This window comes from Crotalus tigris, unplaced genomic scaffold (genome assembly GCF_016545835.1).
Source record: "Crotalus tigris isolate CLP2741 ecotype Arizona unplaced genomic scaffold, ASM1654583v1 scf7180000018825.4774228, whole genome shotgun sequence".
Lineage (NCBI taxonomy): Eukaryota > Metazoa > Chordata > Lepidosauria > Squamata > Viperidae > Crotalus > Crotalus tigris.
This window is the reverse complement of record NW_024097215.1, coordinates 4,460,424-4,483,922: the sequence shown is the minus strand read 5'-3', so window position 1 is coordinate 4,483,922 and position 23,499 is coordinate 4,460,424. Positions and strand designations below refer to the sequence as shown.

At 41.1% G+C, this 23,499-nt stretch overlaps 1 protein-coding gene across 1 annotated transcript in view; it reads right to left on the bottom strand.

The window, feature by feature from the left end:
* The window catches only part of DCPS (decapping enzyme, scavenger), a 39,969-nt gene that overhangs the window by 4,633 nt on the left and 11,837 nt on the right, over nucleotides 1-23,499 (bottom strand). Inside the window, exons 3-4 of the mRNA XM_039356503.1 lie at nucleotides 8,240-8,385; nucleotides 2,491-2,604 (exon numbers count right to left, since the gene is read on the bottom strand). Of these exons, the coding sequence (XP_039212437.1) occupies nucleotides 2,491-2,604; nucleotides 8,240-8,385 (260 nt within the window). The remainder of the gene's footprint in view (nucleotides 1-2,490; nucleotides 2,605-8,239; nucleotides 8,386-23,499) is intronic.

The following is a 23,499-nucleotide window of genomic DNA, read 5'->3' as shown; positions in this document are numbered from 1 at the left end:
CCGTTGCTGAGAAGGCCCTGAATAATCAAAACTGGCTCTAACCACAAGCAGCACACAATTTGGGCTTTTGATATTGTGGCATTCAGGATCTAAATTATTCTGGACTTTGAAAGAGTTCAAAGCATTTTAGATCATATCCAGAAGTAATTTACCCAGCAGATGGTCAACTCTTGGATTGCGGAGCTTTAAAACCATGAGGCTAAGGTTTATATAAACCTTCTGTAAAAATTAGTAGATAGAAGTAAATCCTAGCTTGCCAGAAGTAGTATGTTTAAGAATAAAGAAGCAATAAAAATACAATTAAAGTGAGGAATAAATAAAGCTAAAATGCTGGAAATAAATTCAGTCGCAAATGTAAACAGATGTGCATGTACCCAAACTTTACATGAATATATCAATTTCTGATATACCGAAGGGAGTCACTGAATTATATCTCAAATGTTTTTATCTATTGTGGAGTCTGCAAGGAAGCTAACTAAGCTAATTAAAACTTACTGATATACACATAAAAATAGTAACTTCACCATTCCCAGAGACAGTAAAAGGTATAATGGTTAATTTAAGTCTTCCTTTACATGATTAGATTTTTAAAGCAGGATGTTGTTTATCAAGATCATGACACTCCCTCGTCTTCCTGGTAACCTGGATGCACCAAATTTAAACTGATTTTTTTTTCCCACAGATGGTTACTTTTTAACCGCAATACAGGAAATCGCAAGAACAAAGGGACTGCCTTACTGGTTCCAGAACAGAAAATATCATTATTCCGTGTGGCACATTGTGTGGATTTTAGTGTGCAATTGACAACACATCCCCACTGTATTCAGTTTGCTAGAGTAAGGATTTGGTCCCCTCCTAACTTTAAAATTTGAGTTTATTCTCCTTGTAGTATCCATTATTTTCTGCCAACAGAAGCTAAGGAGACGCTATGCTGGTATGATCCAGCAAAAAAACATTGAAACAAAGAATTAATTGTAGGGTCACAAGCATTATGGTGGAAAAGCACAATTATTTCACACAATTTTTGCATGCCTAATGCAATGTGGTAAAGCAGTTTCACTGCACTACACTGATTTCAAACTCTGATCTTGAAAATGGAAACTCTAAAAAGGAACCTTTTTCTATAAATGGCTGAGCTACGTTTTTTTTTTATTTCTGTTCTGTTCAGAACAGGAAGCTCTATAAAAAGGCATAAAGCTGATGCATATTCGAAATGTAGATGAGCTGAAACTTCGTGACTTTACAAACCAGAAAATGCCTTCCAAAGAAAAGATGTATAAACTACAATGGGGCAACCAAAAATATCTATGGTTAAAGTATACCATCACTCTTTCAGTTCAGTAGGTGACACATAAATCACAGTTTGTTTGAACGAGGTTTGACTAAGTCACAAAGGAGTCAGTGAACACAACCCATTAAGTTATTAGCCAGAGTTCACAAATGAGTGAACACAACACAAGGAGGTTTAAAAAAAAAACAACCCTATATTATAACAATAAACCCATGTATGGGATAATCAGAGTTCTTAGAAAATTGACAGTATATAAATTTAATAAATAAATAAGTGTAGGAAAATAGCCCTGATACCCCAAAGGATCTGTATTTGGGAAGCAACATAAAAAGATTGATTTTTTTTTTCCCCAACAACAAAAAGTCACATTCTAAAAGTTTCTGATGTCCCAGTATATAGTCTGCTAATGGCTTTTGTTAACTTCACTGTCAAAGAAATGTAAAGCAAAAAGCTTGGTTACAATGAATTATTTTTATAAATTACTTTTTAAACTAGCTGGTGTTTCCGAACATAGCGAAGATTTTTAAGGCATCTGTTCTTCTGTATAAAATCTTAAAGCAAGGGACCAGTTGCTAGGGGAACAAGATATATATTTAGTGAATTAAAAAGTATAGCCTGAAGGTCAAATAAAAAAGTTTTTTTACAAACCGAATCACCAAGGGAGATTGGTACAAGATAAGTAAAAATGAAACTTCGCATTCATTACAGAACGCTAAGAATTTCAAGCTTCTAATTTTAGTCATTGTCTTGGTTTTCACCATAGGGTGCTTAAAAGCAGGGCTGATAACTACTTTTAAGGCAGGCTAACAATTCTCCAGTTTAATTTCATGTTAGTTACATGTATTAATCTAGAAGTGTCAAAATCCTGTGTGCTAGGTCAGGACTGGCATTATATTGTATGTTAGAAGCATTTCAGAGACTCTTCAGGTGCATGAAAAACATCTTGGTTCCACAGAGGATTTTGTAGAGAAAGTATTCGGTTTTGCACATTATTCTAAACCAGTTGTGGCTCCTTCAACTAACCATATTTAAAGAAATTGTGGTACAACCGAGACTCATTTTATCAAGCAGCAAAAGAGGATGTGAGAGGGCTGAAATGTTTCTGAGGCCTGGCTGTAACAGGAAGAGCAACCCAGTTCTCTAAGGGTCTGGCTTTACTTGCAAAATAGCAACTCCTCCGTATTTTTTTTTAATCTGACCTGTTTTTGATCCCATTTAAAATCTGGAACGAGAACAAAGCCGTTGATGGGATCTGGATTTTCATAGACAATTCGATCAGCTTCAGCCTTCTTCTCCAGGATGTTGTACACCCACTAGAAAAGATAAAACGTATTTATTTATTTATATATTAAATTTATATGCTGCCCCCTCTCACTAGCCAGCGACAGATCAATTGCTTAAAATCAGATTGACTTCATCCAGTGCATAGCGCCAACCCAGGCTGTTATTTTAATTTGTTCTTTGCTCACAAAAATTTCAATTTGGGTTCCGAAATACAAAATGTCACTTGAGTTCCCTAAAGAACAACATGATTTCCTAACTAATGCAAGCTACAGTTCATTGACCTGAAAACAATCAAATATCTGTGTGTCAGGGCTGAGGTCAATCTTGGAGGGGAAATAGAATCATTTTCATCTTCATCCCCAACGCATTCCCAGCCAGATGACTGAAGAAATGGCTTTTCTTTTCTCCAATGTGAAACATACTCTGTCACTTCTGAAAGCAAAACACTCGATTTAATCAACGTTTAGACGCATAAAATGGCAGCACTTCCAAAGAACGCTGGCGCAGCCTCCCACATAAAAAGTATAATGGATCTGCCACGAAACTGACTGCGGTGAAGCAAAACTACTTTAATATAGTTTGGGAAAAAGGAGAAGGGAAAGAAATAATGTACAAAATGATATAGCTTTCAAAGTTCTTTAGGCATAGATATTTTCTCTCTCTCTTTTTTTTACTAATAGCTATACAGAATTCAGTATAACAAGGCCATTGAACCCACTGGGGGAACGTTAGGCCAGGAACTCCCAAATTAATTCCAGGGTGAATCTAGGGGCACCTTTTAAAAAGTAGAGGGCTCTCTTGAGCCTTGTAAAGTCCCGCTTCAAATGGAGTGGGTTATGAGCATCGTCAAAGAAATAAATCAGAATAAAAGGAAGTTGTCTGCTGAGGCTTAGCACGATTCGGGCCCCTTCAGGGGCAGCTTCTGACATCAAGAGCACTTGGAAGGAAGAGTTTAGAAATTTAGTATCCCAGAAACTGTTGTACTGAACATCTGAAACCATCATAAGATCTTGCTCTTTAATTCCAGGGTACGCAAGATGGTTCTGCGTCTGGCTGACCACGTGGAACACACCAAGAAGTTAAATCTCATTACTTACTTACAGTTATAATAAGGAGGATATAAGAGCTGGTGCTTGGCAGACTGAGGTGCTTTGCACCACAATGTGCCCTTTCTTAACTTGGCTGGAGGCAGTATTTTGTTTTATTTCATTTTATTTTTATTTTTTTTATTTTCGAAAGAGGAAATCAAGGCATGTCGGGAGCACGCAAAGCAAACCGGGCTGCCAGATACGAGAAAGAAAAAGTCCAGACGTTTGCAGCTGTAAATAATTACAAACATATCACAGTGACACATTTGACAGTGCAAAAATACCAAATAGGGTTGCAGTTCTCTTCCAATTCTCACACTTCAAATGAAAATGGAATTCTACGTCTTTTTTCTTTCAAGGAATGGATTGCCTAAAAAAGAATTCTGTGCAGCTTGGGGGGAAAAAAAATCTCAGATAGTGATTCAACAGAAAAGGCATTTTTCTATTCTCTATTCTATTCCTCTCATCTGCTTTATTTCCAGTTATATACAAACCATTAATCATGATTTCAAACAAAGTCAAAACAATTCCACCGGAAACACCGCATACTTAAGCTTTTTAATGTAATAAGTCTAGAGCAGGGGTGTCAAACTCAATTTCATTGAGGGCTGCATCAGCATTGCGGTTGCCCTTGGGGGGGGGCGGGGGTCCAGAGTGGGTGCAGCCTACTGGGTGGGTGTGGATGGAGCAGGTGTGGCCTACTGGGTGGGCATGGCCAGCTCTACATTGTTCGCGTCAAGGGTGCCTGTGGGGGTCTGGGCAGGAGTGGGACAGATCTGAGGGTCTCTGGCAGAAGGGGGTGGGACCGGGGCAGGCGCCAAGGCATGGTCCATTTCTTCATTCCTCACAAAGGGTGACACCTCCCCAGCATGCACCCAGGGGGAGGGGCCGACACGGCAGGGGCTGGTTCCTCACTGTTTCCAGATGGCCTTGTGGAGCTAACACTGAATGTGTTTCAGCATAGATGACCACCACAAAATTGTACATTGGCTCCCGGCCGTCCAGCCTGGGCCAGGGCCAAAGTAGCGGGGGCTGTTCCATCACTGTTTCCAGGATGGCTTCGCGGGCCACATGAAACCACTTCGCGGGCCGCATCCAGCCTCCAGGCCTTGTGTTTGACATGTCTGGCTTAGAGCTTACCATTATTTAGGCTCCAAAAATCCAAACGTTCGCCAATTTTTTTATCACTTGACTGTCATCTGCTGGTAATCTGGATTTTTGCATCCCAGATAAGGGACACAATTTATCATTAGAAATTGATTAAAGGAAACAGAATTATTTACTCTAACCCTACAGCCTTAAAGGAGCAGATAAATCAAATCTCAGGGTATATACAGGTTTTTGAAAGCAGACTGTTTTACCCAGTAATAAATGACTGCATCCTTTTTTTGAAGGAAAAATTCACTTCCATAGGAGAAGCTCTAAGTGAAGATGATAGGGCTTAGATTTCTTGTATCCAGGAACCGATAATTGAATATTGTCTGTATGACAGAAGAAGCAGATGGTGGCTTCTGAAATAGGCTAAGAAAGAAACCTGCAGGGCTGAAGTTAAAGGATATCAGCAGGAGGTGAGGGAAATATAGCAGCAATTGCCAGGCACAATGTGACGCTAGTTAGAAATTGTTATTTTTGTCTGGTGCTTGCTAAACAGATCGAGTCCCCATCAATTACCATGCTAGCTAAAATGCGGGGTTCTTCATTGAAACCTCCTGTCCTAGTATTATCTAATTAATTAAACATAATGTCAAAGTCCGGTGGCATTTCCAAAACATTGATCTCTTTCGCTCTGGGCCATCAGCCAGAAGAATCATCTCATTTAACCCTGGACAACTCAAATGTTTATGCATTTTTAAAATCAAAAGAGAAGAGACCAAAGCACTTGCAAGGAGAAGAAAAGGCCAAATGATCGTTATAATGCTCCCATGTGAAGCCTGAGTAATAATGACCTGCCCATACACCGTAAATGTAATTACTCCATAGCTGAACGTGTGTATTGAAGATCGGTGCAACAAAACAGATTCCCTTCATACGTCTCTAGCGAAGAAGCCACATTGAACTTGGGGGAAGAATCTCGGACAGTGATGGTGAACCCTTTAGAGACCGAGTGCCCAAACTGCAACCCAAAACCCACTTATCTATCGCAAAGTGCCAGGGGCCCATCAGCATTGTGGTGCCCTCAGGGGGGGCAGGGAGGCACCGCTGAGTGCCACCTCTGGCATGCAAAAACCAGGAGCACAAAAATAGGCCACAGTGCTGCAAGGTGCAAAAACGGCCACTGCTGCACCACGGGGTGCAGATACAAGATGCTGCCCACACAAGAATGGGGCAGGGCTAGTGAGTATCACGCAGGCACTAGCCCCGCCTCATTTGCAGCGCGTGCATGCTCTTGGCCCTGTGCGTGCACGCGCGCATGTAAAATGCTTCCCCCTCCCTTTTCTTCCAGTCCACCAATCGACAATGGTGGGTGACCTCTGCTCTATCACCTCTACTTGAGCTTGCTAGTTGGCTGCTTCGCCTCCTTCGTGCTGGGCGGGGCTCCTGCTCCGGGCGGTGGTGGCAGCCTGATGGACCTGCTGCCAGCGGCAGCAGTGCGCGTGGCAACAGAGAGGGCTCTGAGTGCCGCCTTTGGCACCCGTGCCATAGGTTCGCCACCACTGACCTAGGAGAAGAAGGGTGAGTCTCATCTCCATAGATCATTCTAGAGGACAAATCCCAGCTCTCTCCATAAAGCAGAGGTCCCCAACCTTTCGGGCACCAGGGACCGGTTCCGTGGAGTTTTTTCCGCGGACTTCAGGTACATGGTTTTGTGTGCTTGCCTACATCTTGTGGATGGGGCTTTGTTTTGTTTGTGCAGATCGGTTGCTGGCATGCCGCGGCCCGCTCCCGGTCCACAGACCGAGGGGGGGGGGTTGAGGACCCCTGCCATAAAGCACAAAAGGCTTTTGTTGTTGTTGTTAAGGTCCTTAGTCCTCCTCCAAATAAACTCCAGAATTACAGTCCTGGTTTTTTTTTTCATATCTGGAATTCAATTAAACCAACCAGTACTACTTCGGTAATATTGCACTGTAAATATGAGTTACTGCTCAGACTCAGCTTTGTTATTCCTCCTTTCCTTTGAGGTTTCTACTTCCTCTTTGGTCCCAGTTACTTCCTCAACTTTCTGTTGCTGAGTAGCGTGCCAGGGACTACAAAATACATAAGGAACCAGAATAGGCCGAATCAGGACAAAAGTTAACTGGCAGGAAATTTAAAAGAATAATCATGTTACTCCCAATATAATTCTAATATTGTTCTCTTGAAATGGCATTTTGTATTTACAAATCAATACATTATAGTTAAGGCCATGGTTTTCCCAGCTGCAATGTATGGCTGTGAAAGTTGGACCATAAGAAAGGCTGAGCGCCAAAGAATTGAGGCCTTTGAACTATGGTGCTGGAGAAGACTCCTGCGAGTCCCCTGGACTGCAAGGCATTCAAACTGGTCAGTCCTAGAAGAGATCAACCCCGACTGCTCTTTAGAAGGACAGATCCTGAAGTTGAAACTCAAATACTTTGGCCACCTAATGAGAAGGAAGGATTCACTGAAGAAGAGCCTAATGCTGGGAAAGATTGAGGGCAATAGAAGAAGGGGATGACAGCGAATGAGGTGGCTGGCTGGAGTCACTGAAGCAGTAGGAGTGAGCTTAAATGGACTCCAGAAGATGGTAGAGGATAGGAAGGCCTGGAGGAACATTGTCCATGGGGTCACGATGGGTCGGACACGACTTTGCAACAACAACAAATCAATACATCTTCTAGCTTGAGGGCCTCAACTGATACATGACTGTTCCAGGGACGAAAACTAGTTCTGGGGCTGGAAAACGAGCCTGATGTTGTCAAAATAAATATGAAAAACCCGTCGCCGAACTATTTCTCATTCAATATCTGCCAGTGATGTCATAGCTAGAAGAGAGGCCACCGAGGTGATGTCCTGGGAAAAAAGCCAAGCTGTCCTGCATATTGAATGCTGCAAGAAGCAGAATGAAATTACATCCAAGAGCAACAATAAAACAAAAAACTCAAACCATTTGCCAAACCTTGTTTGGTACAGAACAATTATTCCTCTGAATCACAAAGCCATTCTGAAAAGACAAAAATTGGGAAAGAAAAAGGCTATATCTGTTGCAATCAGCTGAAGTTCCCTTTATGTTTCAAAAAAACAGTTTGCTGCCTCCCTCCCGGGTTGAAATTCCAGTTTCCGGTTCAGATTCCTGAACAACAGTGACTCAATTATCTTACTAATGAATTGCTTTTGAAATTGTCCTGAGATACAAGTAGAGCTAACAGAACTGGGCGGCCAAAATCTGCACGGCCGCTAACTGATAGCAAAGAAATGCAGAAAAGCATTGTCTACTATTGAGCAATTTCCTGGATTTTTGCAATTCAGATTCGATAGCCTTAGGTTCTGGGAGCAACGTTTAGTAGAGAAGAACCTTCAGCATCCTCCAAGACCTTGGGGTACACCTGGATGACCTCTTTGGACCTAAGCCACCTTCTTTTTGGACGGCGCATTCATAAACAAGGAATGACGTGCGTACCTGAATGCTGATACTCTGTGATTCGATAAAAGGCAGAGTGATGTTCTTATAATCCTCCCCCGTCTCCTGGATGAGATACACTGACCGAGACAAGTATTTCTGAAGATGTTTTTCAGTTGCTGGGTACACCACAGTAGTTTTTATCTCTGGAATTGTAAGCAGAACATTCTTATTAGAGAAAATGGGAGTCTAAACCAGTGTTTCTCAACCTTGACAATTTTAAGGCATGTGGACTTCAACTCCCAGAATTCCACAGCCAGCATTGAGGATTTCCAGGAAAGGTTATTCACGGAAGGGCCATTTGCACATTTTAAATGAATGCCACCTAAACCTTCTTCTCATCACAAAGCACACTCAACAAGTTATTACGCAGATCACACAATGAGTGATAAAAAGCCAAAAAAACAAAAAAAACAACCACAATATTTCTCCCCACTATACAAACAAACAAAAAATCCTTTGGATGGAGTAACAGGAAAGGTTGTCCTTGACCAGGGGTAGGCAACCTTGGCTCTTTTATGACTCGTGGACTTCAACTCCCAGAGTTCCTGAGCCAACCATGCTGAGGGGAAAGGGAAAGGTTTCCAAGCTGAGCAATGCTGGCTCAGGAATTCTGGGAGTTGAAGTCCACGAGTCATAAAAGAGCCAAGGTTGTCTACCCCTGTTCTTGACCTACTGTGGCTAAGCCAGAGAGTTATTAAGTGAGTTATGTTCCATTTTACAACCTTTTATGCCACAGTTGTTACGTGGATCACTGCAGTTCTGTGAATCATGCGGTTGTTAAGCGAAACCAGCCTCCCCCTCGGTTTTGCTTGTTGGAAGCCAGCTGATGATTAGGGGACTGGAGGCTAAAACATATAAAGAACAGTTGCTGGAATTCAGTATGTCTAGTTTAATGAAGGGAAGGACGAGGGGGGACATGATAGCAGTGTTTCAGTATCTCATGGGCTCCTAAAAAGAAGAAGAGGGAGTCAAGCTATTCTCCAAGGTGCCTGAAGGCAGGACAAGAAGCAACGGATGGAAACTCATCAAGGAGAGAAGCAACCTAGAACTAAGGAGAAACTTCCTGACAGTTAGAACAATTAACCAGAGGAACAACCTGCCTCCAGAAGTTGTGAATGCTCCAACACTGGAAGTTTTTAAGAAGAGACTGGACAGCCATTTGTCTGAAATGGTATAGGGTTTCCTGCCTGAGCAGGGGGTTGGACTAGATGACCTCCAAGGTCCCTTCCAACTTTTATTATTATTGTTGTTGTTGTAAGTCAAGGACTACCTATATTCTTGGTCAACAGCACAGCAGAGAAGTGATAGAAAGTCCAAGGCATTTGGCAGCGGCAAAGGGGGGGGTTGTCCTTCTTTGTGTGTATACACAAATATATATATACATGTTAAACTGTAATTAGGAAAGCACAAATACCAGCACTGAAGTCAGCAGTGGGAGCGGTGGGGGCTGTAATGGGTCTGGTGAGAAAGCAGGTGGGAAAGTCAGCAACTGACTGTAAAAACACTTTATTTTCTTTGGCCCCGAGGCCAAAGAATACTAGCCATTCAAAACAAATGTTTGCAAATGGTCCTAAGAAAAATATGGGTGGGAAGGGAACAACTCCATTACCACATTTAACCGTTTCTTTTTTCAGGGGCAATTAACAAAGCACAACTAGATCTAGAATTACCAAAATGCCTTCCAAGAACACAGCTCTCAAGAAGTACGAGCCAGGACTTAAAAAAAAAAAAAAATCTTTCCAGAGAATGCCAAATATAATCCTTGATTGCCCCCGAGATCTATATAGGCAGCAGGTGTCCAGGCTGGACTTACAAAACCTTCCTCTTTTTGGTGTTTTTTTTTCTCCTGGACTCTGTTCCCGCCATGAACTTTGCTTGGGGGAGGCCAAAAACCAGCCCTGCCGAAGCAAACTGCTTGTCGTAATGGAGAGGAGATTCCCTATAGCAGCAGACCGGCTCTGTACTCTGCTAACTCCAGGAAAGAGGAAATTGTTGCCATATTGCAAAGCCAAGTTAAAATAAGATCATTCCTGGTGACCCTTTGATGCATTTCACAGATGGATGGGACACACGCTAACTCCGTTCTGCTGTCAAGAAAAGAAACATAGATTTGCCTGCCTTCTCCAGGAACTCCCTAATGGATCCGCCCTGGCTGTAATGTTATTACTTTATAAATGTCTAAGAAGCTTCCACTCTGGTTTTTGTAAATGACCAGGATGTCTCTCTCCCTCCCGCCAACTTTTTTTTTTAATTCCCTAAGTTTAAGGTCAAGCACGGAATGAGATTAAGCACCGCTGGTTAATTAAAGTTATTTGTCCTTAAAGGCATTTCCTCCAACAAACCAAATATGCGCTCTTGTATGTAAACATGTTGATCCGAAAGAGACAATGCACTGCAGTGCTTTCACATTTTAAGAGTCTGCCCTTCATCAAAGAAGAAATGGGTTTCAAGCATAGGACAACAAAACTACAATACCCAGAAGCCTGCACAGACTTCGTCCTGGTGCAATTCAGATTCACCACCTACCTCTCCCGCTGCAATTCACTCTCCAGATTCTCCCTCCCAAAATAGCTTGTTCTTTCATTCAGTGGACTTCAGAAGGTTTTTGCCGTGTGCTTAATGGAACACAGCTAATATTCCCAGCTCACAAACTACCAGGCTTACTCGAGTCAATCCCTCCATAAATCATTGGATGTCTTAACTTCCCCGGCTGTATGCTATTAGAATCAGATGGAGACTGAAACCACAACTGCACATCTAAGAGAAAAGTTCTGCAGAGTGTGTGGGGGGGGGAAAGGGATGTAAGGAAGTCAAGCTGTTCCTTGACACACTACAATTGTGCTCGCACAGCGTGCAAAGGCATGGTTCACCATGGTTTATACTTCCAACCAAAGCTGGCTTGCTTCATAAAATGCACTAAATATAAGCTATGGGTTTGTTTTTTTTTAAAAAAAAAAACCACATTGGCTGGGTTTGGACAATTCCCTAAGCAAAAAAACCACAAAAATCACCGTATAGTTTGGCATACCATGTGAATTCAGCTCAATCTGAGTTTCCAATACACTACAAGGAAGGCTACGGCTAATCACTTATTATTATTATTAAATATAAATATACAGGTAGTCCTCAACATACGACCACAGTTGAACCCAAAATTTCTGTTGCTAAGCAAGACATTCGTTAAGTGAATTTTGCCTCATTTTGCAACCTTTCGTGCCACAGCCATTAAATGAATCGCTGCAGTTGTTAAGTTGGTGACACGGTGGTTAAGTGAATCCGGCTTCCCCCATTGACTTTGCTTGTCAGAAGGTCACAGAAGGGGATCACGTGACCCTGGGACACCGCAACCGTCATAAATACGAGTCGGTTGCCAAGCGTCTGAATTTTCATCACCTGACCATAAGGATGCTGCAACGGTCATCAACTATGAAAAATGGTCCTAAGTCGCTTTCTTCCGTGTCGTTGTATCTTTGAACAGTCACTAAACGAACGTCCATGGTATACTGAAGCAAGTTGGCAAACTGCCCCATTTCAGTAAACGGCACTGTCAGATTGTGGGCCTTATTTTATTTTGAAACAGAATTAACTCTTGAAGATAAATTGTTGGACAAAAGTGTTTACATTAGGACTTAATGACTCCCCTTGCAAAAAGCTTACGACAACAGCTCCAAATCCAAGCACCGAAAGCCAAATGAACAGAATAACGTACCTCTTCACCATCAAACTTCCCCCTTTCACTATATCTATATTAACGGTGTGAGATATAGACAAGACATATAAGCCAACCGGATTGCTCCCGAGTCTACGTTCCTCTGCTATCGGTAGTTGTATCGCATTATTTTCCTGCAGTTCAGGCACAATTCATCATCCCCTCCGATGATAATCATCAGCTGAGGTTTAGGATCCCATTCACCTCTGCCGGCACATAAGCCATTAATCCTCGGGAATCAAGTCCAAGGGTAAGGCAATACATTTGATTCCTTAACAACCTTGGCTCAGAAGTCACCCCTCTTTCAAAAGGAAGAAAGGAAGAGACGAGGGGGGACCCCACAAATATTCTTGGCAGCAACGCTTTTTTTTTTTACATCTCCCCCCCCCTTTTCTCCTTGATCTGGCAATGCAGTTAAATAAGTGTGTATCCGACCCACTAAAAATAGAAAGGAATTTATTTTGAAATGCGATAGAAGAAAACAATGCAATAAGTGTATGTGGATGGAAGGGTGTGTGTGTGTGTGTATATACACATATACATATATGCATACACACACACACACATACACACATATATATACAATATACACATATACATATATACATATATATATACACACACATATCTTGCCAATCTTATGAGCAGGCTTTCAAACCTCCGGTATTCCACTCTGATGACGTTGGCAGTTAGCCGACGAAAGCTAAGTTTATCAAACAGTTGTTAGTTTATTAAACAGTTGTTTTTATTTATCCCGGTGTTCGACTACTTTTCTCAAAACACACACACACACACACACACATACACATACACATATACACACACACACATATATATACATACACACACACACACACACATATATACACACACATACACATAATATATATACATATATACATATACACACATACACACACACAGAGGTAATGGTCATAGTTATTATTACTTTGGACGATTTTATTGCCAGTTTTCAAACCATTCACAATATGGTCAAAGAAATGTGCATGTTTCTTATGATTTTTTTAATGAGATTTTTTTTCTTCATGTTTATCGGACGTCCCATGAATGTTCAAAACAGCTTAGGCCTTGTGCTAGAAGAGTAAAATGAGAAGGGAACATCTCCTTATAGGATATAGACTTCTCCCACTATTAGAAAGCAGGGGACCATGAGTTCAAGTCCTGCCTTAAGCATGAAAGCCAGCTTGGGTGACCAGTCACCCTCAGCCAACCCACCTTACAGGGTTGTTGTGGGGAAAATAGAAGGAGGGAGGTGTGTTGGATAGGTTCGCCGGTTTTAGTCTTTTGTAAAAGTAATAACAGGAGGGTACAGATGAATGAATAAATGTGGGTAGTCCTCAACTTACAACTGATCACTTAGCGACTTTGAAAACTTTTGAAATTCCAGCCCCACCGCCTTCTTTGCAGCCACAAGATAGCATGTTGGACATTTGGTAACCCGCCGGCATTTACAGTGATTTTCAGTACAGTCCCGTGACCGCGATTTACACCATTTTTGCCAGACACCAGTGTTTACTTCTGGTTTCCGGCAAAACCCGCCCCACAGAAAACAACGGGTTCACTTACCAATCACTGCAAAAAAAAAAGTCATTAAATCAGAGCGGGTCACATGATGACCCACTTTCCATCTTTCACAACTGGCGACTGTAATTGAGAGGTTCAATTACAGTTGTAACTCAAGAGCTGCCTATAAACACAAAACTCTGTAACAGATCAATGGATTTATCAGCTGGAAAACATTGGATTTATCAAGCATCTGGTATAGCAAAGAAGATTATATTATATTATATTATCATATCATTTATCATATAGCATGTATCATATATCATATATAAATATATATCATATATCACAATTGTATTATTATTATATTATATTATATTATATTATATTATATTATATTTATTATTTGAGTCCTGCACACTCAAAATCCTGGGCTGATAACACATGTTTATTCTCTACGTATGACTAGCTTTCTCGCTAACATAATGGAAAGACTGATCAACATTATTCTATAGAACCATGATGCAAGACTGTGTTTAAATGTTGAGCTTTTAAAACAATAGGAATTATGTTTTTTGTTTTGCTGTCTGGTAGGGTTTTTTTAAAAAAAAAACTTTTTTTGTTCCTCCCCCCATTTCTGAATATTAAAGCAATACTGTAAAAATAAAATTCACAGTGATTCTTTCCAAGAATTCAGGTTGCATGTTAATTCATATTCACCACTATTTAGTAACATGGACAGAATTGCAGCAGTATCCCTCTGGGACGGTGATCAGATGTACAGGAAGGGAGCAAAGAACTAGGAACAGCACGTTTTTTAAAAAATAATCTTTTTCTCTCTTCCAAGTTCACATGTGTCTTTCTTCCAGATGGAACTGCTTGTTACTCATTTATTTCTTGCTAAAAATTCAACAGACTTTAGTAATAAATATTTCCGTTCTGGAAATAATGGAATATTAGTATATATCCTTTAGTTAGAGTCTACGTAATTCTAATCCTATTTCCCTTGTCTCCCCCTAAATCTCGGTTCCCCTTATCAAATATTTTTGTCTCTAAGGCTTTTCTAACCTCTTCTGGAGGTGTTGAGGATAATGTTTATTGTAGTCCAACACACTGAGAGGATATTAGATTGAAAAGGCTGTTCTAAGCTCTAGGTAATGGCTGTCATCCATCCTTGTCTCCGTGTGCAGCATAACCAAGACTAGGAAAAAATTGGAACTACAACATGGGGAAAAAAATCTGGAAGGGTCCGATGTCATAACAACATGTAGAAGTATATCCATAATGGCTTGTCAACATAAATAGTAATTTGTCTCAAAACCAGAATTTCATGGTGACCACCCATCCCAGCTCTAACTTAGCCTGTAGAGGCAATGCTGTTTAATACTGTGCCAAAAACTAATTTAACACCATTCATAGGAAAACTCTGGTAGAATAATAATAATAATAGTAGTATAAAAAAAAAAACCACAAAGACAATCTGGTCTACTTCCCATCATCCATATGTGGAAAGAAGAAAGTCTCCAGCCTTTAGTCAAAGATCTTTTTAGATGAAGTCAGAGTGAAAGACAAGAGTGAATTCTTACTAAGTGCAAAATGGTACTTGCTGAGTCTGCAAAGACCAAAATGAAAGAAAGGGGAATCGTGACAACTATTACAAATGATAGGAGGACAGAAATAAGTCTCCCACATACTGGAAAAGATACTGCTGTTGCTTTAAGGAGGGTGGGTGGTTGAATGATGGCAGATGACTTCCCTGGTGTGTCTTCCCAATCCATCCAACCACTCTTCTCTTACATATCCAGCAAGTTTCACTAGCCATGTTCAATCGACACGCTCAGCAAGAAGATGCAATTAGCAAATTCAAGAAAGTATTTTCTCTTCCTGTGTGTCTTTGTAAAAAACTTGAGTTTTCAGACTTTTGGCCAGATTCACACGACATGCTGAACCCAATCACTGAATTAACCTACATTCTGTGTTTTAACAAGAATGATTAGTTAAATGGTGGAATAAGTTCACCGACTACACTAAGATGTGAACATTAAATGTGGTTTAACAATAGCCAGAGTCAATACATCGTGTATATGCAGCCCCCTCCCATCCTGAGGAATTCTATTCTATTCTATTCTATTCTATTCTATTCTATTCTATTCTATTCTATTCTATTCTATTCTATTCTATTCTATTCTATTCTATTCTATTCTATTCTCTTCTCTTCTCTTCTCTTCTATTCTATTCTATTCTATTCTATTCTATTCTATTCTTAAAGTTGCCAAGTTTGAAGACCACTGGTCTACCTGTGCACAGAAAAAGTAGATAGGTCCTCATGAAGGAACACAGCTAGCCCAACTGCCACTATGAGGCATTTGCTTCTGTAACTCCCTTGCTCAACGGTTTATTTCCCCCAAAGAAATATTGGCATTATAGACTCCACAATTCTAGACAGGGAAGGTTACGGCTCCAGGTTGCTTGATGTTTATTTGTATCTCAGCTAGCACCAGGAACAAGAATAGTGCACAATGGCATATGGGAGTTTCCCATGCAGCAAACGGCAGGCAGGTTTGTTCAAGTGTGGTTTTTGTAAGACTTCTCATCAGCAACCCCCAAATGCCCCAAGATCACTCATTTGCAAGCATGACTCAATGAGTAGAAGGGCAAGGGAGAAAGGGAAGATATTTTAATAGAGCTGTGCTCAGACAAGAATGCCGTTAATGAGCCACACAGTCAGCCAAATCAAACCACAGACAGGCCAATTACAGCCAAGAGAGACTTTGCAAATCACAGCCAAAGCGTTTGGCATGCTGGCATTTCCTGGCTAAGATTAAACTGAAGCCTAATATATCGCATAGGTACCAGGAAGACTGTCCTCATATGGCTATATTTAAATTAGCCCTTTCTGGAGAGCCAGAATATTTAAGAAAAGTAGCTAGGCCACCTGGTCCTCCATGATTGGCTGGAGGTACAGGTGGTCCTCAACTTACAACAGTTTCTTTAGTGACGGTTCAAAGTTACAACAGCACTGGAAAAAAACTGACTTATGATGGTTTTTCATACTTACGACCGCTGCGGCCTCCCACGTGATCAAAATGCAGGCGGTTGGCAACCGACTCCTATTTTTATTTATTTATTTATTTTATTTATGAGACTTATATACCACTTTAAGTGCAAGCACTCTCTAAGCGGTGTACACCAGTAAGCAATGTATATATATATTTTACATTGCCCCCAACAATCTGGGTCCTCATTTTACCTACCCCGGAAGGATGGAAGGCTGAGTTAACCTTGAGCCGGTGAGATTTGAACCGCTGACCTGCTGAATAAAGTCAGCTAAAGTGGCCTGCAGTACTGCACTCTAACTGCTGCGCCACCATTTACGACGGTTGCAGCATCCCGGGGTCACGTGATCACCCTTTTGTGATCTTCTGACAAGCAAAGTCAAGGGGGAAGCCAGATTTACTGAAAGCTGTGTTTCTAGGTTCACAACTGCAGTGATTTTCTTAATAACGGTGGCGAGAAAGCCTGTAAAATGGGGCAAAGCTCGCTTAACAAAGGTCTCACTTAGCCACAGAAATTTCGGGCTCCACTGGGGTCATTGAAGGACTACCTGTATATCTTCAGCTGAGGCCTGATTTATATTCCAAGTCCTCCTTCAAGGATGTTGCCAGGATAATGACTGTAGGAAGCGGATGGGGGTTCCGTGAGCCTCACAAAAAAAAAAAGCAGATTTGAGTCATTCTGACTCTTTGACAGCTTAAATGCATTAATTACGCCTCAAGTGAAGAACAGATCATCCTTCCTGACAATGGAACATAAGGCGTTGGCCTGACCGTGCCCATCACAAAGAATATGGAACCTGTTTTGATTTTGGGATCGTTCAGGGCTCCTTTCCTTACATGGAAAGCAAAGGCATCCACACATCAGCAGTCCTCAAAATCAACCTGGGAAGAAAATTAGAGATGGAAATAGAGATAGACGCAGGATCATCCAGGGAATTTCATAGCCGAGTAAGGCTTTGGACAAAACCTCCTCCGGCCTTTTCCAGAGAGTCCTCGACTTACAGCCATTTGCTTAATGACCAATAGAAGTTACAAAAAAGTGTGAAACAGTGGCTTAGGACCATCTTTCACACTTAGCGACCGTTACGGCATCCCCGTGGTCACATGAGCTTGGCACCCAGTTCATGTTTCTGACGGTTGCAGGGGCCAGGGGTCATCTGATCCCCTTTGGCAACGGTCTGACAAGTAAAATCCATGGGGAAGCCAGATTCATTTTATAACCGTGTTACTAAGCTTAACAACTGCAGTGATTCACTTAATGTCTGTGGCAAGAAAGGTCGTAAAATGTGGCAAAACTCACTTAGCAACAGAAATTTGAGGCTCGATTGTGGTCGCAAGTCGAGGACTACCTGTATTCAGCTCAGAATTTCTGATATTACACAAAATGGCACCACCGATGGCAGCTTCGGTGAAATGTTTTCTCTTTTCTTTTATTTCTTTTCTTTTTCTATTCTATTCTCTATTCTCTATTCTATTCTGTTCTCTTTTCTATTCTATTCCAATTTCTATTCTATTCTGTTCTGTTCTATTCCATTCTCTATTCTGTTCCATTTTCTGTTCTATTCTATTCTATTCTATTCTATTCTATTGTTGGGGGCAATGTAAATATATATATACATTGCTTACTGGTGTACACCGCTTAGAGAGTGCTCGTACTTAAAGCGGTATATAAGTCTCATAAATAAATAAATAAATATTCTATTCTATTCTATTCCATTCCATTCCATTCCATTTCAATATTCTATTCTATTCTATTCCAATATTCTATTCTATTCTATTCTATCCCATATTCTATTCCATTCCATTCCATTCTATTATTCTGCATTCTGTTCTGTTGTTCTGTTCTGTTCTGTTCTGTTCTATTCTATTCTATTCTATTCCATTCCATTCCATTCCATTCCATTCCATTCCATTTCAATATTCTATTCTATTCTATTCTATTCCATTCCATTCCATTCCATTTCAATATTCTATTCTATTCTATTCTATTCTATTCTATTCTATTCTATTCTATTCTATTCTATTCCATTCCATTCCATTCCATTCCATTCTCTATTCTATTCTGTTCTGTTCTGTTCTGTTCTATTCCATTCTCTATTCTGTTCCATTTTCTATTCTATTCTATTCTATTCTATTCTATTCTATTCTATTCTATTCCATTCCATTCTATTCTATTCTATTCTATTCTATTCTATTCTATTCTATTCTTCTGTTTCTGGTTCCTGTTCCTTGTTTCCGTTCCTGACCTTGACCACTTTGTAATGTGTAGACTTCAACTTCCAGAATCTGGGAATTGAAATCCACAGAACTTAAAGTGGGCAAGGTTGAGGAACACTGAGCCAGCTCTTCTACTATAATAAACTTCCAGCTGGGTGGAGTTACAGCTGCCATCCTGCCAGCCAGTGACCGTATTAGCTGGGCCTGATGGCAGTCAGAGTCTTACATAACTGGGAAGACTAGTTTGTCTATCTTGGCTTACATGTATTTCCAGCCCGAAGGTGGGGTTGGTGATGACACAATGATAGATGCGGGGTTCTCTACTCTTAAATTGAGAAAATAGGTTTAATGACAAGCCGCCTAGGGTGAGCAACATGTTGCGGTTGCTGCTAATTACGCGATAGCTTGTCCTTCTACCTAGAAGGCACACAAAATAGCTAAATTCATTTTCCTTCAGAATCTTTTGCAACCTTCAGTACAGAGAAGGAAATTCACAAAATGATTTTAGTTTTGCTAAGTACGGGGTTTTCAGACTTACAGACAATAAATACTCCTGTCTGCATTTTTGGGAAATTACAGAGAAAGCCCAGAGGGTTGGCAGGAAAGGCAAAGGAAGACAAAATCACCGCATGGGCTAACCTGACCTTAAACTGAAAGTGCTAATAAAAATAGTCAGTAATGCCAGTTTATGTTTCTCAAAGGTGCTTTTTCAAAAAGCAGCTGGACGGTTTTTTCTTGAGGAGGAAGAAGAAGGTGTTTTGCTTCTCCTCCAAGATGCTTCATCGGTTCTGAAAAGAGGGAACGGGACAACTCGCCGCAATCAACTTGCTGAGGTCAACTCGCCATGGCCAACTCACTATGGGACAAGTCGCCACTGGACAATTTAACACTTACATTTAATTATTTAACATAAATAGTTATTTTAACGTTTGTCATTCGTATTTCATTCTATCCCTCTTTTTGCATCCTTTAATGCAGTGGTTCTCAACCTTTTTAATGCCGCGACCCCCCCCAACCGGTCGTAAGTCGAGGACTACTCAACCAGTCGTAAGTCGAGGACTACTCAACTGGTGCAGCACCGTTTGCAGAATGGGACTTTTGGCGGGCTCAGCAGGGCAGAGACAGCCTGGACAATTCCTATTGGCTTTTGAAAGCCAATAGAATTAAACTCTATTCAAGAGAGTCTATTCTATTGGCTTTCAAAAGCCAATAGAATAAAAGGGAGTAGCACAGCTAAGGAAAAGGGGGAAAAAATGGCGGACTGTGTTGTTTGGCGACCCCCGTGAAATGGCCGTTCGACCCCAAATGGGGTCCTGACCCACAGGTTGAGAACCACTGATTTAATGATTCTATTCCACCATTTCTTTGATATTAGTGTAACTCTTGTCCTGCAGCAAGTTATTCCACAGTGAGTTGGCCGTGGCGAATTGACCTCAGTTGGTCATGGCGAGCTGGCCACAGAGAATTGTCATAGATCCTCTGGAAGGATGGTAGAGGCGATGAGAGGATGACTTCTGACAGGATGGGTGTGTGCGTGTAAGGAACATATTTCTTTGCAGTCACCAGATGACTCCAAAGAAATGTGATCCTTCCAACCCCCACCATCATGCCAGCACCGATGAAGCTTCCTGGATGAGAAGCAAAACGTCTTCTTCCTCAAGAAAAAACAGTCCAGTTGCTTTTTGTAAAAGGACCTTTGAGATAACTACGACCTGGATGACTGAGAATCTCCACAGACACCTTGTTTTTCTCTGGGCTTATAGAAATAAGTCTCATATATAAAGGGTTACTGCTGTGATAATGTATTGTAAATGGAGAAGAGTATTTTCGGTTGCAACAATAAAGCAGCTGAAGGCAAATAGAAGATAAAGACATTTGCGTGCAGGTGTCTAGGGCTAAATTGCAAATATTAGCTTTCAAGCAGTATAGATAAGATCTTACAGGTCTGCATGAGTGATTATTCCGTCACTGGAATGTCTTAGAACATTTCCATGCCACTTAGTTAATTTCAAAACATACATTCAAAATCCTGATGTAGAACCTACGTGAAAGTCCTTGACAAAAACTTTGGACATCAAACTAAATTGGGGGAATGAATATGACCTACATGGTTCACTATACATAGCTCTTGAGGTCCGTATGTGATTATCAGAAGCAGGATTAATTATGCAAAATTAATAATTAATTATATGCAAAATAGAAGGGGGGAAAAAACTGGCCATCTCCCTTAATTTACAAACCACGCATAGATCAAGAAAATCAGCAGATGAAATTGCAGAATCTGATTTAGCCTAGAGAACTTCAACCAAACTTCCAAACTATACTTAGCTCATAGATTTCTGACTATAACAGTTTGGTTCATTTTAGACAAAGAACATGACATCCTGAATGTTGAGTGATCCAAACATCTTCTTCCAAAGTTAAAAATGCTGTCTTGAGTGTTTTCTGCTTTTTGATTTTGGAGATATGCGAGAGTAAATGCAAACTTTGGAGAATAGGTTGACCCCTCCCCTCTTCTTTGTGGCAGCCCCTCAAATATTGGAACATCGCTATGATGTCACTCCTAGCCCTTATTTTCATTAAACTAGATAGACCCAATTCCTGCAACTGTTCTTTGTATGGTTTAGCCTCCAGTCCCCTAATTATCTTTGCTGTTCTTCTCTGCACTCTGCATAGATTTGGAGTTATTACCCCAGAACCTAAATGAGACCAATTAAATCTGTTGACCATACTATTTTTCATTGCTTGCTGGGGATAGGCATGAAGGAACCAGATCAGGCAGATTGGTATGTTTTTCTTAGTTTCTGCCTCAAAAGACTTTTGGCTTTCCTCCATGCCAGGATCTTTTAAATGCACAAATGCACGTTAAAATTGTATGCGGCTTTGAGCAGCTGTTCACATAATCCTATCGTAATGGGATTCTAACACACACCTGCGCCGGATCTTTGCAGAGCATTGATCCCCCTCCCCGCCCCCACCCAGAATTTTTGCTGAATAATGCAGTCCTGTTCTGCAACTCATCTGAATTAGCATTACCTTGTCCTGGAAATTATATTTACTGTTTAAATCAATAAATAAGACAGCCAGGCTGTCATAACATAGAGAGGCAGTTTGATCTAGTGCCGGGGTAGGCAACCTTGGCTCTTTTATGACTCATGGACTTCAATTCCCAGAATTCCTAAGCCAGCATGGCTAGCTCAGGAATTCTGGGAGTTGAAGTCCACGAGTCATAAAAGAGCCAAGGTTGCCTACTCCTGGCATAGTGGAACGGACATTTGCAAAAGCGCCAAGGTGTTTGGATGAACATCAGCCTGCAACTGGCAGCAGATTGTGCTCACCAATTAATCAGGGAAGCTACAGACCTCCAGCTTGGATGCTGGTGCATTTGAAATTTCCAAGTCTATCCCATATTTTCTCCTGAATGTGAACGTTATTGGAGGCTACTCAAGTGTAGCAAGAAGCCCCTTTAGGGAAGCCCCAGCTCCTGGCTCTCAGTTTCTTAATTTATACCAATTTTCCAAATGGACTGAGTGAATAAGGATGTTTGCTTCCACAGATCCATACGTATTGATTGCCACGCACTCACCCTGCGCAAAATCAATATTGGATTTCAAAGTAAATATTAACACCGCACAAGCTTTTAAACAAACAGTGGTGCTACTTACTGGATTGTTCCTCTAGTCAAACAATAATTTACATGCGACTTGGTTGCAGGATGGAAAGATGCCAGGAAAAAGCAAACAGTTATTTTTTTTTTATGAACGCCTTTCTCGCTCAGGTTAGTAAGCAAAACCCTGGAAAATTTTGCAGGAGTCAAAAAAGCCACACTTGGCCTAATCTAGTTTACTGAATTTGTGAGGTGGCTGCAATTTTTTTTAATGGGAGCCTCTTGCCATAGGCAGAACTAAGACCCAGAAGCAGAGCTGAAAAATACACAAATAAGAAGACTGTTGAGTTTTTGTAAGAGACCACCAATGGCTAGTTGGGAGGGCAAGGGAAGGCAGATCCAGAGACTATTTCATTCCCCATAAGTTGTTCAAAACCCACTGTCCTGTTATGTACTACCTGGGGCAGTTGCACACGTAATGGAAAAATCTCAGTCTGGGCTCTTGTGTCATCACACTCTTTGAAAAAGGTCCCCATCAGGCAAATCGTCTAGAAGTGCTGGGAGGCTGACTCTATAGGCATTTGAAGGTAAAGGATTCCCTTGTCCAGTTGTGTCCGACTCGAGGGAACAGTGCTTATCTCCATTTGCTAGCCGAGGAAGTCAGCATTGTCTGAAGATGCTTCCATGATCATGTGGCCAGCATGACTGTACACCACAGTGCACGGAACGCTCTTACCTTCCTAGCGAAGTGGTACCTATTTATCTACTTGCTCTTGCATGTTTTCGATCTGCTAGGCAGGCAAGAGCTGGAGCAAGTAAAGGGAGCTCACCCCATCACGTGATGCTTGGGTGTCAAACTGCCAACCTTCTGATTGACAAGCTCAGCATCTTAACCACTAGGCCATTGTGCCCCTTTATAGACATTTACCAGGCTTTAAAACAACTTTCCCTCTTTGTTCTTCAATTCTGTACAGCAAAATTAAACGACATGGATATCCAACACCCAGAAAAACCTATAAATCCTTTGGGAAGAAGCAAAAGGAGGAATCTGCCAGCATTACATAAAGAACAAAATTTGGAGGCTTTACCAGGAATTGGACAACCAGCATCTCAAAAACACTTCCTTTTCTAGCAAATGAACTTT